Source organism: Coenobita brevimanus, chromosome 65, assembly GCF_032717465.1.
Source record: "Coenobita brevimanus isolate Jiangsu-jjx chromosome 65, ASM3271746v2, whole genome shotgun sequence".
In the NCBI taxonomy this organism is placed as follows: Eukaryota; Metazoa; Arthropoda; class Malacostraca; order Decapoda; family Coenobitidae; genus Coenobita; species Coenobita brevimanus.
The window spans coordinates 897,017-923,938 of record NC_137018.1 but is presented as its reverse complement, the minus strand read 5'-3'; the positions used below and the strand labels follow the sequence as shown (position 1 = coordinate 923,938).

At 40.9% G+C, this 26,922-nt stretch overlaps 1 protein-coding gene and 1 non-coding gene across 2 annotated transcripts; one reads left to right on the top strand and one right to left on the bottom strand.

The window, feature by feature from the left end:
• The first annotated feature begins 1,105 nt into the window (after positions 1–1,105).
• On the top strand, positions 1,106–24,649 carry LOC145404869 (trafficking protein particle complex subunit 2-like protein). The gene is made up of 5 exons (XM_080276371.1): positions 1,106–1,138; positions 12,813–12,985; positions 13,482–13,569; positions 19,405–19,484; positions 23,131–24,649. The coding sequence occupies exons 1-5, from the start codon at positions 1,106–1,108 to the stop codon at positions 23,171–23,173; spliced, it is 417 nt and encodes a 138-aa protein (XP_080132497.1). The 3' UTR covers positions 23,174–24,649.
• Positions 10,424–10,542, bottom strand: LOC145405184 (5S ribosomal RNA). Its single transcript, XR_013898285.1, has one exon. It is a non-coding gene; the product is annotated as a 5S ribosomal RNA (ribosomal RNA).
• Positions 24,650–26,922: the final 2,273 nt, after the last annotated feature.

Sequence of the window (26,922 nt, the reverse complement as noted above, 5' to 3'; positions counted from 1 at the left end):
AAGCTAACGGGTCTAGGGAACTGACAAGAGCTGCATGAATTTTGTACGAAGGTGTGTATGACAAGGGCAGGGACGTCCGCAGGATTTTTTGTAAGGGGGCAGGGGCAAAGTAAAAGGAATCATACATATATGTGCGGCTATAATACATCAAAATACACACACTCTACACAGGCATAGGCATATACTTACATGAGTTACGTGACTTACACCAAATGCATAAAGTGACAGAATGCATGAATCGACTCAAATCTCTCAACCATCCTTGAACAAGAACCGAAACACACTTTGGAATTCCAAGGGGGGGCAACTGTCCCCCTTCCCCCCCCCCCCTTCTTGACGCCCATGGGCAAGGGTCTGGCACCTCTATTACAGTCGTCGGAAGGACTGTCTGATGTCGCTTCCTGATGGCGTTGCCTAACTTTCAGTAACTTTTATAAACATATAACAGGAACTGTATAATAGCTCAGTTGTTTCATGACAGTACTTTTTTCTTTCTGCTTGTTAAAACGATGCTGTTGGCATTTGAGGTTCCCTCTGTAACGGAACTCAACCAGCAAGACGAGCAAACAAGCTGACTGTGAATCTGCGTGTGGAAAGACGTAGGCTTCCTATCAGGTGGAGCCAGGATTCCTGGGGCTTCAACAGTGAATGAATACGTGTGTGGCCCATTTCATTGGGTATGCTATTGATTAGTTCTCTCACTATCGTATTCTTTCCTTTACGTGCAAGTGAGGAAAAAGAGGTGGGGTGATGATGATGATGGTGCATGGTGGTGATGCTGATATGACAAGCTTTTGTTCCTGAGCAATTTAAAGATGAAGCGACTGTAGCAAGGACTCCCCCCCCAAAAAAAAAAAAAAAAGAAGAAGACTGCAACCCACAGGCCACACTTACTCAAATTTTCCCGCCAATCCGACGTACATACGTCTTCGTCTACATTAAAAAAAAAAAAATCTTATATCTCTTGGAAATAATAATTGGTAAAAATGTTACGTTTTTAGTTCCTAACATTTTCGCTTTTTTTCTCCTGCATTTTATACATTATCACGAAAGCCATGAAAACGTATGCAGAATCGGGACGAAATATCCTGGTTGGCCGTAAACAATGGCCGTGTGTGTGGCTGTCATCGGGAAAGAAGTAAGATATGGGGAATGTAGTGGGTCATAACCACAAACTCACACGTAAAACCATACTTTAATTATTCATATATATTAAAGACGGTAATAATGGAGAAACCTAGTTGTACGTAACTTAGCCAGTTAGGTATATGTAAGTTTTTTCCGAACTGCGGTTGTTACACATTACTGGTTGCTAATTTTTTCCATTTGTTTTATTATTTTAAGTATTAGGGGTAATTCTTTACCGAACGGGGGCGGGGATTCCACCAATATTATAACAAACTCACAATCTCGAGGTAAGTAATTTTGTTACATATGCAACATAATTTATTGTTGAATTTGTGACCGCAGGAAGTGACTGGAAAGAAAAACAAAATATACCTATTTGGGGATATTTAAGGAAAGCGGCCAGATCACCTGCAGCTTACTTTCCTTGTCTGTCCACCACCCGCAGCCGTTTTGACCGACAGTCATTCTGACTGGCAGTGTTGTTTACCAGCCATCTCCCCGACCGGACACGTCAGCGTATCCCATGTCATAGGTGTGGGAAACTTAATGATTAACCAAACCAAACCTAATCCAACCTAACCTAACTTGCATTTGACAGCCAGCATTTAAATGTAAAAATGCACATAAAATATGACCAGCTACTGGTAGACGTCGGCGGAATATTTACGCATTCAAAATCCTTATTTATAGCTTTCATAGGTAAGTTTATAATATCACCAGTAGCTGTGGTAATTCAAGATCAATACCGGTAACAAGTAACCTGTGTGAGATTCATTTCAATAGAAAATATGGAAAGGCCATGCCCATTTGATAAAGAATTAATGTACAGGTATTTTGGTGTTACTAAATGGTATCTATGAAGTCCTGCAATGTTTTCCACCTATTTTGTGGTGTTTCAGTTAGGTTTGGGTAGACAAGATATCAAGTATATAACTTTGAAGCATCAGAAGAGAGCAGTCAGACATTGAAATGTTATTATTTTGGAATTAAGCCCAACTGGCAGACAGTGAGATTAAAATGATCACCCCTAGTTTATGCACTGATCAGTTTTTCTCAAAACTTTTGTCTGAGGTGCTTTTTATGTTCTTATTAAATAATGAGGAAGAAAATTCTCAGCGGGAGCTTGTCTCTGATATTGTTGGTTGTCAGCTTTAAATTTAGGTTAGGCTACACTGGGTTTGATTAAATTAAGTAGGAAACTAGAAGGACAATACATTTATGTACAGTTTTTTTTTTTTTTTTTTATGCACTTGTCTAATAAAATCAGATTTTCTTTCCCTCATATAAAATTCTCTTCCAACTTGACTTTAGACATTTTAAGCAGGGGTGTTTGCTTGTAATAAAGTTTTTGCCGTGGTCATGCACCGTACTGTTCCCCACTGTACTTTGTTTTTGTTGATTTGGAGAAGGCCTTTGACAGAATCCTTAGAGAGGTGGTGAAGTGGGCAGTGAGAAAGCTTGGAATGGGTGGCTGATTAGAGTGGTTTAGGCTTTGTATGTGGGCGCTCGCACCCAGGCAAGGGTGAATGGAGATTTCAGTGATGAGTTTTCCGTGAATGTTAGTGTGCACCAGGGGTCAGTTTTGAGCCCCTTGTTTTTTATCACGGTACATGAAGACCTCTCACGTGACTTCAGAAATTGACTCCGTGGAAGATGTATGCTGACAGTTTGGTGTTGATTTGCAGAGAATGAAAGGAAGGCAGAGGAAAGATTTAGGAAGTGGAGAAATGGTATGGGGCACAAGGGCTTAAGAGTAAATGCAGGTAAAACAAAAGTGATGATATCTAGGGCTGGTGGCAGTACTGTCAAAGTAGAGGGAGATGATATCTAGGGCTGGTGGCAGTACTGTCAAAGTAGAGGGAGATGATATCTAGGGCTGGTGGCAGTACTGTCAAAGTAGAGGGAGAGTGTTCATGTGTGATTTGCCATAAGGGTGTGGGAAGTAATTCCATCTTGTGCAGTGTCTGTGATAAGTGGGTGCATAAGAGATTTAGCTAGTGGTATTAGAGGTAGACTGTGAGATACTGGTGATGTCATGTGTGCAGTGTGTCAGGAAGAGCCAGTGGAAATTGTCAGGCATGAAAGGATTGAACTTGTTGGTGAGTCTCGAGTGTGTGGAAGAGTTTTTTATATTTAGGAGACATGTTATGTGCTGGAGGTGAGACTGGAGCTAGCTCTGTGGCTAGAGTTGAGGAGAGGTTAGAAGAAGTTCAAAGAGCTGATGCCTCTCCTGACATTGAGAGGGCTCCCCCTCCATGCTAATGGATCACTGTATGCAGCATGTGTTAGAAGTGTAATACTGTATGGTAGTGAGACTTGGACAGTAAAGGAAGAGCATACTCGCTGGCTTAGATGTCTACAGAAATGACAATGATCAGTTGGCTGTGCAGTGCATCCATGAGTGTGAGGCCTGGGGGAGCTAGGTTTACGATGGACGAGTTGAGGGATAGGATGAGACTGGAGTGTATTGGTGTTGTGATGAGGAGAGGTCGATTGAGATGGTTTAGGCATGTGGAGGGGATGAGGAATGATAATTGGGTGCAGAAAGTGAGAAGTGTTAATGTTAAGGGTAGGGTTGTTAAAGGTAGACTGAAAAAGACCTGGGGTGAGGTCATTGAGTGTGACCTCAGGGATAAGGGACTAAATAGGGAAGCTGCCAGAGATCAAGCAGTATGGAGAGCTGCCATTAGGTGACCAAGGCAGAAGCATGCAAGCATGTTGGAGCCTTAAAAAAAAAAAAAAAAAAATGAAAAGGGAAATTAACTCTTATGAACCGTCTGTTAAGCCTTAATTGGTTGATTTTGGTATGTGTGTTCTTACATATTGATCCAATTTGGCCACTTTTTAATCATCTATCTGTCTGTCCATTGCCAGATGCCATAATCCCAAAAGGGGTGGCTATTTGTCTTTTAATTAATTGCTTTACGAGAAGGGGCACTAACCCTTTGCCAACCCACTTGTTGACACATAGGGAACATGTGTGGGTTGGTTATATGGTTACCACCTAACTTTGTAAATGGTTTCCTGGCTTACAGGAAACCATTAGGCTTGTCATTCAGTGTAAAGCCACCCTAATAAAAGGTGACAGGAAAGATGGGAGAATCAGGAAGAGAGGAGGGCAGACACAGAAGAAGAATGATAAATGCGAAGGAAGAAGTAGGCATCACTACTGTACATCAGGTTATAAATAATAATCTGGGTTTTAAATAAAGCAATAAAAAATCCAAAAATATCTACAGTGGAATCTCCTAAATCGCGCTTTTCTAAACAGCAAAATCATAATATGTGGCAACAGTTTGCAATATCAATTGTTTACCAACCACTGCATCGACTGGATGCATCAGTGTATCACTCATTCTAAATCCTCATTTATAGCTTTCAGAGGTATGTTTATAAAAATGCTCAGTAGCTGTGGTAATCCAGGAATAGTAAAACGTAACCTATGAAAGACTCATTTTGATAGAAAATATGGAAACGATTCCACCCACGATAACAAACTCACGATCTCAAGTTAAATAATTGTGGTACATATGTAATACAGGTATTTAACTGTTGAATTGTGACTGCAAGAAGTGAGTGGAAAAAAACAAAATTGGAGTATGCAAGGAAGCTGGCAGGTTGCCGTCAGCAGTGTTTACCAACGATCGTTCCAACTGGCCCCGTTATTTATCAGTCACCACTCCGACTGGATGCATCAGCATATTATGCATACTAAATCCTCATTTATAGCTTTCGGAGGTAAGTTTAGAAAAATGCCCAGTACGGTACCTATCTGTGGTAATCCAGGAACAATCATTAACGTGTGAAAGACTCATTTCTAAAGAAATACGGAAAAGCCATGCTTGTTTGGTAAGCTCAATGAATTAATGACTCATGATGACATGAATTCAGCTGAGAGCTATGACGACACCACTTCTGTTGCCTCCACACTGAACTTTGAGGGGTTCTTGAGGGAAGTTGATGAGGAGGAACCAGCACAGAGGCAAGAGCACACTAACTTTGTGCTGAGAGGCTGTGGTCCACCTCAAGCCTCGGAACCCTTCTTCCCCCATCTTGGTCGTTTTGGTCGTAAACCATTTTGGCCATAGCGGCCTAAAGTGGCAAACATCCGAATTGCCTTACAGCCAAAATGTAGGTTAGGTGAAGTTAGATACGGCCCAAACGTCTTCAGCCTAACAGGATCACGGCCGAAAATGAATATGGCTGGATATGGTAGTCCTGAACTTATCCCCCTTCCCTGTCCAGTCAAGGAGTGCTGTCAGTCAGAGTCAGATACGAAACTTACAGTATAGCTCATTTCCATTAATCTGTTCTTTGCCACGTCCGTATATATATGGACATACCTATAGTGGCCTAAAATTCCAAATCTGTCTGTACAAGTCAGTATAAGGACTAACTCATTGTGGCCCAAAATGTCAAGTCGGTACAAATACGGACACGGTTTTGTGCACATTAGTGCAAAATTATTTGAGTCTGCCCTTAGTGTGTGACAGAAAATGGGATGATGGACACCCCTTCTCCCCTTCCATGCCTTATACCAATATAATACTGTATAAAAAAAAGTGAATGTGAAAATACTTAACATTAGCACGGAACCCCTACTTCCCATCATCATAGTTTCAACTGTGGCCACATTACACAAACCAGGTTGCGTTTCCATACTGCAGGTACTCCATGCATCCAGCCACTCCACACAAAATGGACTATCTATTCACATCAGCCCCTGATGGTATCTGAAAGTAGCCATCTGACACAAATCTGGGTGTGCTGTACCCAACCACTTGTTTGAGGGTGGAAAACAGCCAAGGTGAGCACCTTTACTATCACTAGGTTTATTTTAACCATTTTTCAGGTCTATTCATGGGAGGGGAAAAAAAAAGTAAAAAATGACCGGCATTGTTTGCCACACAACCTCCCAAACCTTTGGCGCTGGGGGCCAAAAAGGCAAAAAAAGCTCTGACACAGAATGAGTTACATATGCTGTACTAACTTCTTTTCCAGGTTGTTAGTGTTCCTGGTGAGTGTTTGATGTAGGATTTGTCCAGTTTGATGTAGGTTTGGGGGTAAGGGGGGCAACTTTTCCAAGATGACAGACTCATAAGTAATTTTCCCAATAAGATTAGTTGTTTCTAATTCACAAAATTCTCAAATCGTGGCCTGTGCCCAGTCTGATAAGACCGTGATTTAGGAGATTCCGCTGTATAAATATATTTATTTCCAGTGTGTGTATTTCTAAATTGGTAGAGATAGAGATATGTAGTATTGGTGTATATGGCTTGCTGTTTCAGAGGCAGTCATATCAGATCAGTTGGGATTTTCCTCATGGTAGGTGTGGGCGCTGACTATCTGCTCATTTGATGTAGTGCTGCCCTCAGGTGACTGCTCTTTCCTCTCTGCCTTCCTTCTTTTCTTCCATCCACTTCTGTCTTTCTTTCCTTCATTCTTACCTCTTCTTATGCCTACGGGTGACACTACACTCCGTCTTCTGTCTTTTTTTCCCTCATCCTTTCCTCTTCCTTCTGCTTGTGGGTGACTCTATACTGAGTGACAAGCCAAATAGTTTCTTGTACACCAGGAAACCATTTACTACGCTGGGTGGTAACCATATAACCAAATTTTGGCGCCTGGTGGTTTAGTGGGTACCCGGTAATTATTCTGCTCCAGTTGGATTGACCCTGTGCAGGTTTCCATATCCAAGAGGTGGTTGGGGATTATTGCTCACGTATTGCCACTCAGGGATGAGTGAGGCTGGTCAGTCTCATCTTAAATGTCAGGACCAGCTTGCCTAGCGCCAGGCTCCTGCGCTCCTTATGGGGCAACACTGGATAAGATGATGATGAAAGGAGAAAGAAAAATCTAACACCTGCATCCTAATCTGTTGTTGTACTGAACTGAGGCAGTGGCAGATGGACAGTGTGAGTGATGACAGCCTTCCTGATGAGTACAGCAATGAATCCAGTGTTTTTATCGATGTGACGAATCACCAAATTGGCTGTCTTTTACCGAATTGGCACTTTTAATTGGAAAATATTGTAATTTCTGTAACCACACGGGTTCATATGCATCTAATTATCTGAAATCCAATAAAGAACATGCTAAAGTTAGCGGGTGTTTCCCCTTTAGATCGCCAACACGCTTTGGCAGACTTCTATCTATCTATCTGTTGCCAGACGCCATAATCCCGTAAGGGGTGGGCATTGACTTTGAGTTATTTGTTTTACGGGGAGGGGCACTAACCCTCCACCAACCCACTTGTTGACACAGAGGGAACACGTATGGTTTGGTTATATGGTTACCACCCAGCGATGTAAATGGTTTCTTGGCTTACAGGAAACCATTTGGCTTGTCACTCAATGTAAAGCCACCTGTAAAGTAAAGAAAAGCAATAAGAAGTGACAGGAAAGATAGGAGAAACAGGACGAGAGGGCAAGATCAAAAAAAAAAAAAAAAAAAAAAAAAAAAGATAAGGGCTAAGGAAGAAGTAGGCAGCACTACATCAAGTGAGTGGATGATGGTCATCACCACCTGCATAAATATTGATAAGTAAATGTATTTGCATTTTAAATCATTACTTATACAAAATAGAAGACTGTCCACGCGAGGTGTCGAGCTAAATGACAAACAATTTCACTAACTTTAGTAAGTTTCTGTTCTGAATTCTGATTTTTTATTAATACAGTAAAACCTCAATATAACAGAGTAATTGGGGCCCAGGCCATTCTGAAAAATGCTAAATTCCGTTGAAAGCAACATCCGGATTTCCCTCTGTGAACCTGGACTTTTTCGATGTATCAGACATTAGTCCGGATCGCACCAACTTCTTTTTTTCATTAGTACTGTTGCTTCATTTCTTGTTATGCAACTCATATCCAGCAATCTACATTCTCAAGATCCTGGCCCACTCCAATGCTCATCCTGTGCCCATCATCAAGGTCATGACAACCAGCCAATGGCCATCCAGTGCCCATCATCAGGGTCACAATATCCACCCAGTTCCCATCCAGTGCCCATCATCAAGGTCACGACAACCACCCAATGCCTATCCAAAGCCCATCATCAGGGTCACGACAACCACCCAGTGCCTATCCAACGCCCATCATGAAGGTCGTGACAACTTACCTAAACATCCTCATTCTCCACCATCCCCCTGCTCAAGCTGGACTGAGGTCAGGCAGTCCGGACTGCTTGTGGCTATATCAGACTTTTCCTGATGTTTAAGAATTTTGTCTGGTAGATGGGGGCGCCCACCATCCACTCACTCGATGTAGTGCTACTCTCAGGAGTCTGTCCTTTCCTCTCCTCCATCCTTCTTTCCTTCCATCCTCTTCTGTCTTTCTTTCTTTCATTCTTTCCTTGTCCTTCTGCCTACGAGTGACTTTACACTCCCTCTTCTGTCTTTCTTTCTTTCATTCTCTCCTCTTCCTGCTGCCTGTGGGTAATTCTACATTGAGTGACAAGCCAAATGGTTTCCTGTACACCAGGAAACCATCTACTACGCTGGGTGGTAACCATATAACCAAATTTTGGCGCCTGGTGGTTTAGTGAGTAATTATGGCGCTTCAATCGGATTGAGCCAGCGAAGGTTTATATCCAAGGGATGGTTGGGGTTTATTGCTTACATAATGCCACTCAGGGATGAGTGAGACTGGTCACTCTCATCTTAAATTTATCAGGACCAACTTGCCTAGCCCTGGGCTCCTACAGTCCTCATGGGGCATTAGGATTGGATGATGAATGGATGGATAGTCCAGTAGGTTCCTTGGGTCCGATAAAAGCGACTTACGATATATTGACGTCTTCTGTTATATCAAGGTTTTATTGTAGTTAAACAAGAAATATTGATTGGAATTCAGGTCATTAGGTGTGTATCAGTCTATCCTATGTGGTGATGAAAATTATAATATTTTCCAATTAAAAGTGCCAATTCGGTGCCAGTTCGGTAAATGATTACCGTACCGATTCGGTAATTCGTCGCACCCATATTTTTTACAGACTACCATACCATTATTTCTACAATCACTGGTATTGTAGCAACATGTGGAGGAATCATTTTTGTTTCTCTATCATATGGAAAACACTGTAGGAAGGATTCTACGCCGAGGGAGGTTATGGAGTGAAGAAACAGACCCATGCTTATTTTTAGTTTATCGTCTTTCCTGCACAAAGAAAAAAAAGCAGATGTCATCAAGAACCAGTTTCGGTCTTGGTGTGAAAGATTTTTGATAAGGGCATGTCCGATATAAAGTTGGTACTGGTATCTTTTGGTTTTAGTAAAGGGTTTTGGACAACAGAAAGTTTTTACCCTCACTTCAGTACCTCTAATGTAGTTTAATTGTAATGTAAGTTAAATTCTGTGGCTTATGCCCCATGTCTTTTTTTTTTTTTTCTATTGCCAGACACAATAATCCCGTAAGGGTGGCCATTTGACTTTGAGTTATTTGTTTTACGGGGAGGGGCACTAACCCTCCACCAACCCATTTGCAGACACGTAGGGAGCACGTATGTTTTTTTTGTTTTTTTAATGTGTTCAATTACCGGTACCATATTGTAAAGCATGGGTATGCCTTTGTTCGTTCAATACAGGTAAGTAGCCTAAAGTGTGGGCAAGTGTTGCAAGATTCAAGGGAGTACTACCAAAAAGTGCATAATTCTGTTTCCATGAAAGACAATTTGTCATCATGTGATATGAATGGGTGCATTGTAAGTTGAGTATTTTTTTTTTTTTTTTTAATGTGACCGACTCTGGGCATAGGCTTCACAGCCTGCTTTCAAGGCCCAGTAGTCCTCCTACGTACCGCACACCTCTACATGTCACCACTTCGGCGCTAACACCCACCGTCCATACTGAATACATGCTAGGGCTGTCTCATACAGGACTGGTGTATTGGTATTAGCAGGGGTATTTTTACGACATGTCGGCGGGCCTTCTGGTAGATCAGTAAAGTCTGATTTTTCTGAAATTCAAATCCTTAAACTGTTCCCTGCCTCAGCGGGATTTGAACCCGGGTCCGTCAGGACTGCAGGCCAACTCTCTACCGATTGAGCCACCGCCTTCCCCAATATGCTAGATATTAGGTCAGTTTCAGAACACTGACTGCTCATCACCTTGTACTGTAATTCTGAAATGGTAAACAATGTGTCCATTTGTAATGCTTGACAGAAATTTTTCATTCATTCATTCATTGCCAGATGCCATGTATCCCAAATGGGGTGGTCAAGGGCTTAGAGTTAATTGTTTTACAGGGAGGGGCACTAATCCTCCACCAACCCCACTTGACACGTAGGGAGAACGTTATGCCAACAGCATCTGGTGTTCCCAGGCGGTCACCCATCCAAGTACTAACCAGACCCAATGTTGCTTAACTTCGCTGATCGGACGGGAAGCGGTGTACTCAACGTGGTATGGCCGTTTACATAAATATGTTTTCTTATTCTGATAAATTACAGTATATTTTAAATATACATTATTGCTATTCCTGTGTTGATACAAAACATTAACGTAATCCTCATAAAATTCCAGAAGCTACTTTTCATAATACAGTACAGTCATACCTACTTGACTGTGGTTATTTGGACCGCCAAACTACTGTAATAATGAAAACCCGCTATGACCAAATGAAAGAGTAAATGGAAGTACAGTAATCTATCAATTATCCAGCATACAGCAACCAAGGGGGCGATGGAAATTGATGTACAGTACTGACGAATACTGACGTAATTCCCCCAGAACCTCCCAAAAGGAGGTCTGGCCCCCTATAAAACCTGTACTGTATAACTCTTCAGACACAGAAAATACAGTACCATTAAATACTGTAATAAGCATGATAGGACATCACCATATTTTACTGTACACTGTACACTTGACCCTTGGAGGCAGAGTTAGGCAAAGTGAGACAGGTTAGCAAGGCAGACAGAAAGAGGATAGGCAGACCTAACTAAGCATGAGGAGGGAGACAGAGTGAGACAGGTGAGGCATGAATGACAAATGAAATAGAAGACATAGAGGGGAATATACTCACCAGATGGCAGAAGAACTTCTTGATAAATCCCATGTGGTTTGTGGCAAGACTTGCATAAATACAGGCATAACAACAAAGATGAGGAACTCCATCATAAGCATAACTGCCTTAATAGTACGACTACCATGTGTCATGCTTGAGAGAGGGCGGAGGCCTTTGGGGAGGGAGACCTGATGCGCTATCAAGTGTTTTGTGATGAGATAAACAAGTGGAAAAAATCAGTATGAAATGTACTGAGGAGGAAGTATCTGCATATATAATACTGAACATGAGAAGAAAACAAAAAGATAGGGATCTACAGGCAGCAGATTAGTAAGATATTCAGGGAAGCCATCTGCAGTGACATGACCTCCAGGACAGGAGACACCGCCAAATTTTCAACTTCAAAAGTAATGTTTTGATGTTGAGACACACATTGCTGAGTTCCATACTATAGCTTAACAGTACTGTAATGTTTGTTGAGTACTGAACATGAAACACTAAAGTAAAAGAGCCTTAAAGGTAAGAAATTAGAACAAAATGAAGCCATCTGTTGTGTGCCAGAATTCCAAGTTGTGAGTAAATCTGCCAGGAAACTGTGTTTGGGTGATGAGACAAATGGCATCAATTTTTATTTTTGACCAAAATAATAACCCCTAAACAGACTTTAGGGACTGGATCATTGATGGAATCTTACTACTCCAGATCCTGAACCAGATGACCTTTTTCTCTCATATTTCTCATAACTAACATTGTGATGCAAAATTCATATTTTGTCTGTGAATATGAAATTTCTGTAATTAACCATCCCAAACCATCAATTTCAGTTCTTGTAAATTTGACAACTAATAATATTTCTCAATCTTTTTGTTTATCCTTAAATATTATATCACTACTTCTGTTAATTCTGAATTACTGCCACAGTATCAAAAGATAAACTTATTTCCGTCCGTTTAAGTGAGTGTGGAGTGCATAAAACATTATACAGTAGTATCATGCTTTGTGGTGCAAGGGAACAGCTAAATTTTGAGAAAGGAAGTATTGAAGGACATGTTGCCTTGAGACATTTCTGCTACAGCATCCTGTACTGTGTGGTATCTTAGCCATGGGAGCAGTTCATTGGAAGTGATGATAGTGGGTATGACCCCTATTGTGTTTGTAGTTTACCTAATACTCATGAAAATCAGGGTAATGCTAGGTATTCATTGGACAGGTTATTCAGCCTGAAATTGGACTCAGTAAGGTTCATTTGGTTCATTTGTTTGTTCATTTATAGAGCCTCCTGCATGCTTGCATACATTGGCCATGGTTACCTAATGGCAGCTCTCCATGCTGCTCAGTCTCAATCAGCCTCTCTGTTTGATACCTTATCCCTGAGATTACACTCTATGCGCTCATCCTGGGTCTTTTTCAGTCTGCCTCTTGCAACTCTACACTCATTGTTTGTATCTCACACCCTTCACACCCAGTTGTCTTTCTTCATCCTCTCCACATCCCCAAACCATCTGTCTACCCCTTATCATCACAGCACTAAAACATATAAATCCCATCCTTTCTCTCAACTCATCATTAGCAATCCTAATCCCCCTAGGCTTGTCATTTAAGGATGCATTACACTTCCATCTAATCATGATCATCTCTGTACCCTTGATTGACATGTGTTACTGATGTATGTTATCTTTACAGAACAGTCCACTGTATGTGTGGGTGGGGAGTGGGAGGGAGGAGCTACACCTGCACTACCTGGCTCATACAGGGCTTGATGTCATCCAGGAAAAAGTCAGCTCTGTCTCCAAGACCCCAGGAGACACCAGGGACCTATACCTTGGCCTCCTTTATGCATCAGAGGAGTATAAAGTGTATCCTTACTGCTGGTATCTTTGTTTCACTATCATGTGCAGTTAAATTTTGATGTGTATAGGAGGATATTGAAGCTAAATACAAGTAAAAGTAAGATGTCTGTATAATGTTTGCAAGAAGAAGAATAGCTATGAGCTTTGTGATTTCATGGTATGGCGTAAGATACCGAAAAAGAATACAGTATTGTGACTGGAACTGTAGTATCAGAATGAGGAATGTGGTGGGTGAGGAAGAGCTTTTGTATTTACCAGAACTGTAATATGGAAATTTAAAAGTATGAGTAGAGGGATTAAGGAGAGAATATTTCAAGGAAGAAGAGTGAATTGGATATGTTAGGGAGAAAATCTTTCAAGGAAGAAGAGTGAGTTGGTGAATTAGTTTAACATATCAGTGTATCATTTAATACAGATTGTAACAAAAATATCATATTCTAGGCAGATGTATACCTGTTCTGTCTTTATATTTTATGAAATTTTTCCTTAACTTCTGCCTCAGATTTGGATATACAACTAACACCAGGATCAAGTTTGTCATCATAACAGATGCAGCTAACACCACCTTGAGAGACAATGAAATCAGGATGGTTGGTTAAGTTCTGATAATTACCCTTACTTTCCATAATTCAGCAGTTGAGCTGTGGAATAATACATTACACTGTTGCATTGCTGCTTGCACAGGCCTGGTAGTACGAGTATTTTACAGTTATGGAGTTGGCTGATTCATACCTTGTCCATCTTTCTTATGAATATAATCCTTGCCTTACATAATTCATTAGCTACATTCAGATCCGGTGGATGAGTTGATGACACAACCATTCTTTATTCAGTCATCATTCTGTGTTGAATGATGTCAGGTACTGGTAGTTTGTATTGGATGCAAAACTTTTATGTTAATAACCCCTCCAATTTGATGACATATTTTTCCATTCCATTTGTGCTACTTAGTACTTACAGATGTTCATATTCAGCTCAGGAAAGACTTCTCTTGATAAAATGGTCAGTAGAGGCCTTATTTAATTCCTCCAGTTTGTAACGTTGTCTTGCATGATTAATAAAGTCATGTAAAGAGTGCAGGGAATTAAATAAAATAAATAATTGGATTAAAGGGGTCATGACTGAAATGACGAATGTAAGTTCCGGGTTGCCATAATTTCTCTTATTTATAAGTCGCTGTATTTTTCAGTTAAATATCATGCATTTCTAATATAGTTTTCTAACCTCATTAGTGCTTTCCCATAGCAAGCCATAACTGATTCTGACTCTCGCCCTCCCACACCAGTGTTCCCTGGGAAAAGACAGTTCAAATATATTTTCAAAATGTTGTACAGTATATGAAAGCCATCATATCATGCCAGTGACTAAGGTCCTTTGACAGGTTGCGTGTTGATTAACATTGGAACTGTTGTAGCTACAGAAATCTGCCCCATTTCAGATTTGTCCATCAGTAAAGGTGCATGCATGTACTGTCCTGTAGATGGGTGATGTTGGTTAAAGCAAAATTCTGATGTAATTTATTTTCATTGTCACTGCCTGATGAATTTGTCCTGAAAATTTTGTCAGTTTTAAAGCTTCATTTGTATCATTTATAAAGGCTCCAACATGCATACAAGCATCGGCATTGGTCGCCTATTGGCAGCTATCCATGCTGCTCGATCTCTGTTAGCCTCACTATACAGTCCCTTATCCCCAAGGTTACACTCTGCTACCTCATCCTGGGTCATTTTTGGTTTGCGTCTCACAGCCCTACCCAAGACATTTAACACTTCTCACTTTCTGCACCAATTGTCATCCCCTGTCCTCTCCACGTGCCCAAACCATCTCAATCCACCATTTCGTATCACAACACCAGTGCACCCCAGTCCTATCCTTCCTTTTAACTCCTCCATCATAAACCTTGTCCCCACCCTGGGCCACGCATTCAAGGACACAATGCAGATCCACCTAATCATTGTCATTTCTGTATGTTTGAGCCTGCGAATATCCTCTTCCTTCACTGCCCAGGACCAGTACACTTCAGTCCTGTCCTTCCTTTTAACTTTTCCATCATAAACCTTGCCTCCCCCCTGGGCCACGCATTCAAGGACAGTGCAGATCCACCTAATCATTGTCATTTCTGTGTGTTTGAGCTTGCAAATATCTTCTTCCTTCACAGCCCAGATCTCACCACCATACAGCATTACACTCCAAACATGTTCCACATACAAAGATCCCCTAACACAGAGGGAGAGCTCTCTCATTGTCAGGAGAGACAACAGCTCCCAGAACTTCTTCCAACCACTCCTCACTTTAGCCACAGAGCTGACATTTATGCCCCACCTCCAGCACATACCACATCTCCTAAGTAACAAAACTCTTCCACACAATTGAGAGACTCACCAGCAAGATCAGTCCTTTCACTCCTGATAGTCTTCACGTGCTGTCCCAGAAACACGGCACACATGAAATTAGCAATATCTTGCAGTCTTCCTCTAACACCACTGCATCCTTTATGCACCCACATATCACAAACTTTGCACAGATGGAATTACTCTCCCATCCTTGTGGCAAACCACACATAGCCAATCTCCCTCTTCTTTGACAGTACCACCACCAACCCTAGATACCAACACCTTTGTTTTCTCTGCATTTACTCTCAAACCCTTGTACTCCATCCCATCTCTCTATTTCCTAAATCTTTCTTCTTTGTGTGTGTGTGTGTGTGTGTGTGTGTGTGTGGTGTGCATGCATGTATGCATACAGGCATGTGTGTGTGTGTGTGTTTTCAAAATTCAGTTAATCACTAGGGGAAGAAAAGAATAATGTAATGGGGCCTATACAAGCCCATGTTGCCAGTGACAATGGGAGGATCCTCTCTTTGGCACTAACGTGCTTGTGGTGATTATATGGCCCCAGGTTTACATCCCAGTCAGTACAGTCATCCCTTAACATTCGTCGGGGTTAGTTAACAGGGACATCCACGAATGTTAAAAATCTGCAAATATCTGCTGCCCCCCCCCCCTTAAAAACACCTCTGGACCCCCCATTTCCTTATATAACTAAAGAAAAACCGTATGTGCATGTTTACAACCACTTTATTTAATACAAGAACACTAAACAACTACTTTATTTAATACAAGAACACTAAAAGTCGAAAACAAAGAATAGTGTACTGCTGCATGGCCTCTTCTGACAACTGTACTCATCCCAGCTCCCTCCAAAAGGAAGAGTGTTACAGTATATTTCATTCACTGGATAATGCCATTACTGTACTAAAACAGCCAAAAACTGTGCCTGGGATAATGTTACAGTGTCAGCAGAATTAATGAGATTTTTTTTTTCTGTAGCCATCCGCGGATATTCAAAACCGTGAATGTCAGAAACGCGAATGTTAAGGGATGACTGTACAACGATTAAGTAAGTTTTATTCGGCCTTTACAACTTGAAGGAGTTTCTTACTAACATTTACATACAGTGGTAGAATGAGAAACTGCTAAAAGAATGCATCATGTTAGATTATTGGAAAATCAGTTTGCACAGCATGAATGATAGACAGGTGATAGAGGAATTTGGCAGATTGGTGTAGGAATGATTATACAGTATGATGGTAAATATAAAGAAACACTGCACATGGATATGTTTTGGTCACAGAGTAAATTATGTATGGTTAAAATGAGGCATAGTAAAATTGATGTGATGAAGATGAGATAAAATGAAATATTATATAGTGAAATTCGGTAGTACCCAATAAAAAATTACAGAGGAAATGGCATATAGTTCCTGTGGATTTTGTCACATTGGAGTGGACATTTGTTTTATCAGGAACAGTTATACAGTTATTTTTCATTTATAATTGTTTTGCAGTATATAAAATTGTTTCAATATTAATTTGCTGATAAATTACATAATTTCTGCTCTTGATATTGTTGGTGGTATGTGGTGATGACCATCATCCACTCACCTGATGTAGTGCAGCCTATTTCTTCCTTCACCTTTATCATTCCATTTTTGTCTACCCTACTCTCTTCCTATTTCTCTCATCTTTCCTGTTAGACAACAGTTCTCCTAGTGGAGCATACCCAGATGACTTCCAACCATGGTGCATTGGGGATCATTTGCTTTCAACATTTCATCCGCTGGATGTAAACAAAGTCAAATGTTACGTCAGAGAACTTAATAAAACATATTGCCAGCTCGATCCGTGTAACATGTCACAACTGCCTGATATGTATGAGCATGCTGCAGAATTTATCTCATTCATTCATTCATTGCCAGACGCCATGTATCCCAAACGGGGTGGCCAAAGGCTTAGAGTTAATTGTTTTACAGGGAGGGGCACTAATCCTCCACCAACCCCACTTAACACGTAGGGATGCTTAACATATAATATTATGCTTCTTAGAAAGTAATTTTGTGCGGTCTGAGAAACGTGCTTTGCTTAGGCCCCTAATTAAGAAACCTTGCCTTGATGTCGAGAGCATGACAGATTATCGTCCCATCTCAAACCTGTCTTTCTTATCCAAGATTATTGAGCATGCCATATTTAATCAACTCTTACCACTACTGGAACACAACAGAGTTGTTCCTGTTGTTCAATCAGCATACAGAAAATTCCATTCATCTGAAACTTCACTAACAAGGATTCATAGTGACTTGGTGGCAAACACTTGTAGTGAGATGTCCTCTCTCCTAGTTCTGTTGGATCTGTCTGCAGCTTTTGATACAGTAGATCATGAACTATTGTTGAATGATCTGTATTTTTATGTCGTTCGTTATAATGCTCTTTTGCTCCTTAAGTCGTATCTGTCGGACAGATCTCAGAGAGTGGTTGTTGATTATGCTAGCTCTGATTCTGTTCCCCTTCTATTCGGAGTCCCTCAGGGATCAGTTTTGAGTCCAATTCTATTTACTAGCTACACAAGTAGTTTATCGTCTTTACTTGATGTTCACTATGCGTCCTATTGTTTTTATGCTGACAACACCCAGCTTCATGTTAAGATGTCATATATCAACGATATTAAGACAAAGCTTGAATCTCTAATGTCTGATATTAAGATTTGGATGGCTAAGAGGAACCTTAAGCTGAATGATGGTAAAACTGAGATCATCATCATCAGAGGAAACAGAAGGGGTTATGACACTGATAATGCCCTGGCTTTGAACATTGGCTTGTCACAGCTTCATCCAGTCAGTTCTGTTCGAAATCTGGATCTTTATTTTAATTCAAAGTTAAATTACAAAGAACATATTAATCAGGTTGTCAGAGGGTGTAACTTGCATATCAGAAATCTGTACTCTCAGAAAATTCCTGAATAGACAGTGCCTCTTAACATTGGTCCATACAGTGGTCTTGTCTCATGTTGATTATTGTAATTCACTGTGAATTGGTCTTCCAAATAATATTCTAACAAAAGTTCAGTCTGTGTTGAACAGGGCAGCACGGCTTATCTTTGGTCTCCCCCCGAGAACCTCGACTACCCCGTTCCTGATTGAGTTGCATTGGTTACTAGTAAAGGCTAGAATTGAATTTAAACTGTGTCTTATTACATTCAAGGTTCTTAAGTTTGGTGAACTGAAGTATCTTGCTGAATTGTTAAAACTCCCATCAGCATGCCTGGGTGTGATGTTACACAGTGAAGATGACTCCTTGCATTTTAACGAACCTGGAGCCATTCACCAGTCATCTTTCTCTGATTGTTCTTCTGTGTATAGAGCCCCTAGATTATATAACAGATTACCTTTGTTCATAAGACAATGCTCTTCTGTTGAATCCTTTAAGAGACAGCTGAAAGCCTTTCTTTGTTCAAAATGCTACGACCTGGAGGGAGGTACTATGATGGATGATTATATGGTTTAATTATTGCCACTTTCATATATATAGCATATATATATATATATATGATGTAGCTTGTATTTTATGAGAGATGTCACAATTCTTGTAATTGTAAAAATAATGTATGTGTGTCGAGCGCTAGTGCATTCCGAAAGGAAGAACTGGCACTTTTGAGAAACAAAAGACCAAATTATTATTATTATTATTATATTCCATTTTCAGGTGGTTTTACATTGATTGACAAGTCAAATGATTTCCTGTAAGCCAGGAAACCATTTACAACACTGGGTGGTAACCATATAACTGACCCATACATGTTCCCAACGTGTCAGCAAGTGGGTTGGTGGTGGGCTAGTGCCCCTCCCCATATAACAACTAACTCCGAGTCAAACGGCTACCCGTTACAGGATTGTGGTGTCTGGCTGTGGATGGATAAATGGAAAGTTTTGTGATCACAATAAAGTTAAGTGTGTGTGTGTTTGTGTGTGTGTTTGTGAAGATAGATAGATAGATGGGGCAGATGCTGTGGTGCAGTAGTGTGTATAGAACAGTACGTCATCTTCAGTGTTGTTATTTGTGCCATTGTTCATTTTTGGCATTTGTTTTGCAGATGTTCCGGCGTCTGCACAATCTGTACACCAATGTTGTATGTAACCCTTTTTACATCCCTGGCCACCAGATTACCTCCAGGTTGGTTCTTTCCCCATTATTCTGCATTTAGGTTGATATCATGCACCCATAAGTTAGTATTAACTTGCCTGGTAATTTACTTAACCCATTCTTTGTAGTTGCGAAGCTAAGATCCTGCACTTCCACATTGGCTACTGGCCCCTTTTTTTTTTTTCCCCCCCCCTAAGACTTTATACCTTGTAAATATTTTTCTCAACTATCAAGAATTAGTTTTTTTCTTTTTTTCATATGATGTTATACATTGTAAATATTTTTCTCAGCTTTCAAGAACTGTGTCTGTTGCATCTGCTTATTGCAGTGAAAATGCCATATTCCATTTCAGTTAATCAGAAAAAATGAAAAGTATTTGTTTCTATAGATCGGGTGCAGTGATAGAAATGAGAGGTATGCTTGTACTGTACAGTATACGCAAAAGGTGAAAAGTGGAATGGTGCAGGGAGGGAGAGTGGCAGAGAGGTCTGAATGTGGCAGTTGTAAGAGGATTGCATGAAAGAGGATAAGTACCCACAATAATAGATGGGTGTAAAACTCTGGGGTGGCAGGAAAACAAAGTCAGGAGTTAGAGCAGTGGAGATGGGGTTGTCGAGAAATGTATGTGCAGTGTGGAGAACAGCAAGGTTAAGAAATAATTTGATTTGCAAAAGATTTAGAGTAAAGAAGTTCATGGACAACAGAGCTGAAGAGAGTTTGCTTAGATGATACTGTCATAATATGGAGAGAATGGGTCTGACTAGGGTGTCACAAGTGTATATGTGAGTGAATTTGAAGGTAGGAGGGGACATGGTTGACCAAGAAAAAGGTGGAGAGATATATTAAATGAGTGTGAGAAAGAGAGATGTGAAGGTTAACAAGACTTTGGAACTAAAAGGGATCAAGCTGGCTGGATGAGTTTTGTGTGGAAGAGTGCATAGTGTCCCTTATTTAAACTTAACAGTCATTGGATCAGCTCTCTATGATAGGTGCTCATGAAGTCAGGTACAGAAAGGTGTACCTGTGAGATGGATCCAGTACTGCAAGGGAATGGTGAATGAATGGGTGTATGCCCCATTTCCTTTGCTATGCTGTTGATTAATTCTCCTACCATCATATTCACTTTTTTTTCTTGCTTTCTGGGCCCTACCTCACCCCAGCTGCAGGTGGTAAGAAGAAGCTGGATGATAATGATGATAAATTGGTTAATGCCAAAATCAGAGTGATGAAAAAATTAATAGCTGTAGTGGCAGAAATTCACAAAGTATAGTGTCACAGGAGTACCTCATTAACTCAGTGAGTAGTGCATACTTGCTCTGTGAAAGTCAGGTTTTTGAGTTACCACCAAAATGCAGTAATGTTTAGGTATTCTCATTCATAATGTTACCCCAAAACCGTTACTCTCTCATTTGGAGGCAGCCTTTTGGGAGAGCCTGCAGGCCACTTTTGACACCACAGAAGCATCAGACTGTGGAGAATCAAAGTGCTAAAGTACAGTAGTGCTATTATATACCAAATTTGATTGTTATAGGTAGGTGTGTCAGATATAGTTTTATGATTCCACAAACAGTGAATGGAATTTGAAACACTTTGAGTAACACCTTCAGCAGTATCATGGAGAGGTTAAAAAAAAAAAAATACTATCATCTGTCATTAACATATACCATAAGGAGGTTGTTTTTTTAATCCAGAGACACTTTTAATTACTGTACATCATTCTACAGCTCAGTGACTGACAAGGAGCAAACATTTGCTGGTGCTGTGCTCCTTTAATGGATGAGCTGTGGCATCCATTCAGGAGCCAAACCTTCTCATATTTCTTTGCACCTCAATGTAGGAGGCAGTGGCTGAATTGGTAGAGAGGTGGCCTGCAGTCCTAATGGACCAGGTTCAAAGCCCGGCTGGGGCAGGGAACAGTTTAAGGATTTGAATTTTATTAATGCAGACCTTACTGATCTGCCAGAAGGCCCACCGACATGTTATAAAAATACCTCTTTTAATACCCGTACATCTGTCCTGTATGAGACAGCCCTAGCATGTATTCAATATGGACAGTGGGTGTTAGCACCAAGGTGGTGACATGTGGAGGTGTATGGAATGTGGGTGGACTGCTGGGCCATGGGAGCAGGCTGTGAAGCCTATGCCCAGAGTCAGACTCAAAAAAAAAAAAAAAAAAAAAAAAAAAAAAGAAGAGAGAGAGAGAGGAACTTCGTTTGACCCTGGTGAGATGCTGTTTACCACAAGGGTGTGCCAGACCCCTTCACATTATATGCACTGTACTGTACATATAGGACGGCTTTGCAGAATCAGTTGCTTACCTGTGGTTGCCTGGCCTGTTTGGCCAGACAGACCAGAGTTAAGAAACAACAAATTCTACACTTAGTGCAGTAAACCCTCTAAATACCGGATCAGTTGGGGGGAAGCCCGATCCAGTAAAGCTGATAATCCATTAAGTGTGATGGTTCCCCCTGAAGTGAAATTTCAAGGACATAATGGACAAAAATGAGTAAAACAACATATTCTAGTACTGAAAATGAAAACTTTACCCATTTTACACAAACTTGGACATAATCTCACACCCCTGTTATAGCATTTCATCATGACTAGTCCAAGCAGGTGGGAAAAATTGATACCAGCATTGATGACTGTGTTCTGAGTCATCCCACATGCAAGAAACAATCTGGTAGGCCTGTGTCATATCCCCCAAGTATTGAATAGTGTACAATAAATGCAAAAAAGTGTCCAGTGGGTCCATAGTTGTCCGATATGTCTGCCTGATTTTTTCTCATATACCGAATGGTATCCATTATGTATGACAGTTTGTGTGGGGTCCTCAGAGTGTTCATTAAATCTGATACCCAATCTAGCTCTTACCATACTGAGAATCAAGTTTCTGCTTCAGTATCATTGTCATTTGGCCAATGTTTCTACACCACAATACAGTCAGGTCCTATTATGCAGTAGGGTTGCATGAAGTGAAGACCTATCTCATAACAAGGTCAATATAACATGGGTTCAGCTGGGTTAGGGAGGGTGACCTCGACAGCAAGGTCCATGAGTTTCACTTATATCACACACAATGGTTCTCTCTCCACTTAATATCGCATGCAGCATTATTCATATTGTATTTACACAATTGCTTAGTGTTAGCAATAGAGTTGAGAGAGTCTTAAGCCAATGAGAAGGTTGGGTTACTCGGAGAGCATGAGGGAGGCTGTCAGATGTGCGGGACACTTGAGTGAGTGGGCAAGTGAGAATCAAAGGGTTGGCACGAAGGCTGCCGCCCCTGCAGACATGAGATGGGGGTTCTGCACATGTAAACACTGGGTGGCCATCTTGGCTCCGACAGCTAACTGTCAGCTTACTTGCATCACTATGTCCACACAAGATTCTCAGAGGCAGCCATCAAAAATATCTTTCTTGTGAAAATGCGACCAGTTTCTTAACATTATTCTGAGAAAGGGTAGAGCTTTTTAATTATTATTCTAGCCATTTTTCACCTAACAGTCATATTTAATGAGGCCAGACTGTATAGGCTTATGTATTGAAGTTAATAACTTACTAAGTACAGTATAGCAATTTCGAGTTTAAGAATTGTTATGACGGTATCATTTGTGATAAAATTCATGTACAGTTCATATAAAAATTTATGTACTATATAAATTTTCATTTTCAGAGTATTTGACAAAGGAGTGGCAGCACTGGTAGCAGGGAATTGATGAAGATATGCTCTTGCCCTTTGAGTGAATAATATTCCTGGAGAGCATTGTTCTGCTGTGTTCACTAGTGTTTAGGTATGAAGATCTTGGTATATTTTATTTGGATATGTTGTAATTTACAAGATTATTTATTGTAGAACTGAAACTTAACTGTAGTGAAATGTAGCAAACCTGCAATGTTATGTTGCTCTACAATGGTCTATGTTCCATACAGCAAATCCTCACTTAAACAAGAGTTGATATATGGTATTCTCAAAACTGCCATGTTAAATGGAAACCACTTAATATTCTAATAGTAATGGTTACCTTCTCAAAAAAAAAAAAAAAAAAAAATCAAGGCTGCTAAAAAGTGTCGGAATGTAATTAGTGATAGCAGTGACACAACGTATCTACTTGTATTTAATTAGCCATTAAAAAATGAGAGATATGCAAGAATAAATGCTAATTTCAGTTGTATCAGTCTTGTTTCCTGAACACTTAACAGTGCAGTGATATGTGAAGTGTTATGTTAACATATTTTTAGTGGGAAAAAAAAAAAGTGAACTGCATTAAATGAGGAATACATGTACCTGCATTTTGTTCATCTGTACTTTGTAAAGAAGTATTTTACTAGTTTTTCATTTTAACCCATGGATTATGCAGTTACATTTTTTTTTATCCCACCCCGTGGTGTGCAAAAAAAAAAAATATATAGTTTTTTTAAGATAAATATCCAGTGCATCATCTTGTGAAAAAAAAAATCTCAGTCCATCTTTGCATAGCCCCAAGAATAAGTTTGTGTAGGGGTGTAGTGAAAAAATGAAAAAAAAAAAGTTTCTGTGTATTATAAACTTCAAAATAAACATCCAGGGCATCAGCTGGCAAAAAGAAAAAAATCTCTCTCTTTCTCTTTCTCTTCATCTTCGCGTGCGTAAGTTTGCGTAGGGTGTAGTGAAAAAATGAAAAAAAAAAAAAGTTTTCATTTATTATAAACTTGAAGATAAACATCCATGGCATCATCTGGTGAAAAAATAAAAAATCTCTTCGTCTTTGCGTAGCACCATGCATAAGTTTGCGAAGGGATGTAGTGAAAAAAAAAAAAAAAAATAGTTTTTGTTTATTATAAACTTGAAGATAAACATCCAGGGCATCATCTGGTGAAGAAGACAAAATCTCCCTCTCTCTCCATCTTTGTGTAGCGCCAAGCGTAAATTTGCATTGGGGTGGAGTAGTTAGCGGTGATGCACGGCCACCGGAAGGTTAGCACAGCCTGAGCTGTGGCTTGCAATGTGATGCTACCCAGCCTGAGCTGTGGCTTGCAATGTGATGCTACCCAGCCTGAGCTGTGGCTTGCAATGTGATGCTACCCAGCCTGAGCTGTGGCTCGCAGTCCACGGGTTAAGATAATAATATAACAGTTAAAGTGTACATTTTTAAAGAATTGCTACATTTATATGTACAGCACAGTTATGGTATTACATAGCTATAATAAAATGTCCCAGCTGAAAAGGCTTTGCATTTGTCTTCATAACCTGCATTAGATAAAGGTATCCCCTTCATAATTAACCATAAAGAGATTCATCACTGATAAAGCAGTCTTTAGGTGAACAATCAACAAAACAGTTTTGAAATATTAAAAAAGATTTTTAGTGGATGACTCAGACTGCTACCACACGGGGACCAGTGGATGTCCAAATTTGCTGCCACACAAGTGTTGTAGTAGACAGACAAGAGTTGTGGACTGCCAAGTACAGAACGCCACCAGACCCATCCATGGGTATCCACTTTATGATACCATCGTGTACCAGGCCCACAGATGTATATAGGTATTGCATATAAAACAGGTCATGAACTGTATATTACTATAAAATGATGACAGCAGAGATGATAAGCACATTTAATTTTATTGGAAATTAATAAAATTTACATGATGCGAGTGAACACAATTACTAATGGACCAACATGAGGTGGTGATAAGAAGTATAAATTGCAAACATGAATCAACTTGTGAAGTGTTATTGCTAGTAAGTTGATTATAGTCAGTTGTAATCCAAGATATTATCATTGGAATCTCTACTCTGATCAGGTGCCTATTGTTCCTCAAAGATTGCTTGAAACAGGGGTCAGTGGTGGAGAGGGATGTAGGTCATAAGATGTGAAAGGTCTGTAACGATTGCAGGATTTATTTAGAGAAGAGCTGTGTTATGCTTTGTGTTCTTAGGTCAACATCTTGTCCTTAGAACACGAGCTACTGAGCTGGGGTTCTCTTTCAAGACTGGATCTAGGATACACAACAAGAGGAATATGGCATAAAAACTTGGGCCGACAAACCTTACACGTATATTACCTTAATTACACGTGGAACAGATACAGTATTGATGTTATACACAGGTCAAGTTAAGGGGACACAATTGGACTAGTTGACCCTGGCCTGGGCTGCTGTGGACTTGGGCTGCTTTTTTTTTTTTTTTTTTTTTTTTTATGAGGAAGAAGGAACCAAAGGCTGAGCCCACAAAACAGTTCCTTCCAAGAAAAAAACAAAAACAATACAAAAGAGAGCCAAAGTCAAGATCCGTTCATTTCGAGATGTGTGGACACGCTGCGTTTGAAAGACTGCAGATCATATGAAGTTGGAAATACTGATAGAGGGAGACAGTTCCAGAGCTGACCTGTTGCATAAATGAAGGACTGGGAGTAATGGTTAACTCCTGCAGAAAAGGGATGAGAGTTTGTTGCTAGATGGGTGCTACACACCCACCATAGAGGTGGAGAGATGCAAGCAGACAGTTCAGAGGAGCAGTGACCATTGAGGTAACGAGTGAAAAGAGATAAAGAGGCAACAGTGCAGTGCAGAGACAGAGGTTGAAGGGAGTCAGTAAGAGGAGAAGAGCTGATGAGGCGAAAAGCCTTTGACTCCACCCTATTGAGAAGAGCCGTATGTGGGGATCCTCCCCACACGAGAGTTGTACTCTAAACAGGGGCGAATAAAACCCGTGTATCAAGTCAACAACTGTGCAGGGGTAAAGAAGGCACGGAGTCTGCTTAGCACACCCAATCTCTTGGAAGCAGATTTTACAAGAGATGCAATATGATCTTTCCAAGATAAGTCCTGAGTGAATGAAACCCGAAGCATGTTCAAGGATGATGCAAGATTGAGCTGGATATTATTAAACTTTAGTGGGTACTCCTGCTTACAGGTGTCTCCTGGGCGTGGGAGGTAGCTCGTCAGGTGTGCCCTCCCGCAGGAGGCATGGGTCTACTGCGGGGGGCTGGGTCATCCGGAGTGGGCTGCTGGTCGGTGTGGAGGGAGGCCCTTCCCTAGTGAGGCCTCGGTGGGGAAGGCAGCTTTCTGGACTGGGGCCGAGCAGGGTGAGCTGGCATCCCCGCCTTCACCTGCTCCTGGAAGACTGCCTACTGGTGTGGCTGGGGAGGTCATGCCCCGGAGTCCTAGCAGTGTCCCTGGGCATCTGGGGGCTGCGGTCTCAGCTGGATCGAGTCGCCATCAGGAGCTGCCTTCGGCATCCCTTCCCCATAGAGCCCGACATTGAGGGGCACTGCCCGGGTGCTAGCTGCAGGGCACTGACTCCCAGACTCGTGATGGGCCCTCACCAGAGCTCCTCCAGCTGCAACTCCTCTGGGGAACTGCACCTGTGGGGAGAGAGAGAAAGGCGTCCTGCTCAGCCTCTGGGTGGGTGGTGAACCGAGCAAGGGACTTCCTCCAGAGGGGTAGCCAGAAGGGCAGTGGATGAGGCGCGTACGGTGGCCATCCC

What these genes read in the sequence shown, in the direction of transcription:
- LOC145404869 (XM_080276371.1), top strand. Translation starts at nt 1,106, where the DNA reads ATGGCCGTGTGTGTGGCTGTCATCGGGAAAGAA. An exon ending in GCATCAGAGGAGTATAAAGT is followed by an intron (nt 12,986 to 13,481) that starts GTATCCTTACTG and finishes CTTCTGCCTCAG; the next exon opens with ATTTGGATATACAACTAACA. An exon ending in GGCCACCAGATTACCTCCAG is followed by an intron (nt 19,485 to 23,130) that starts GTTGGTTCTTTC and finishes TTTCATTTTCAG; the next exon opens with AGTATTTGACAAAGGAGTGG.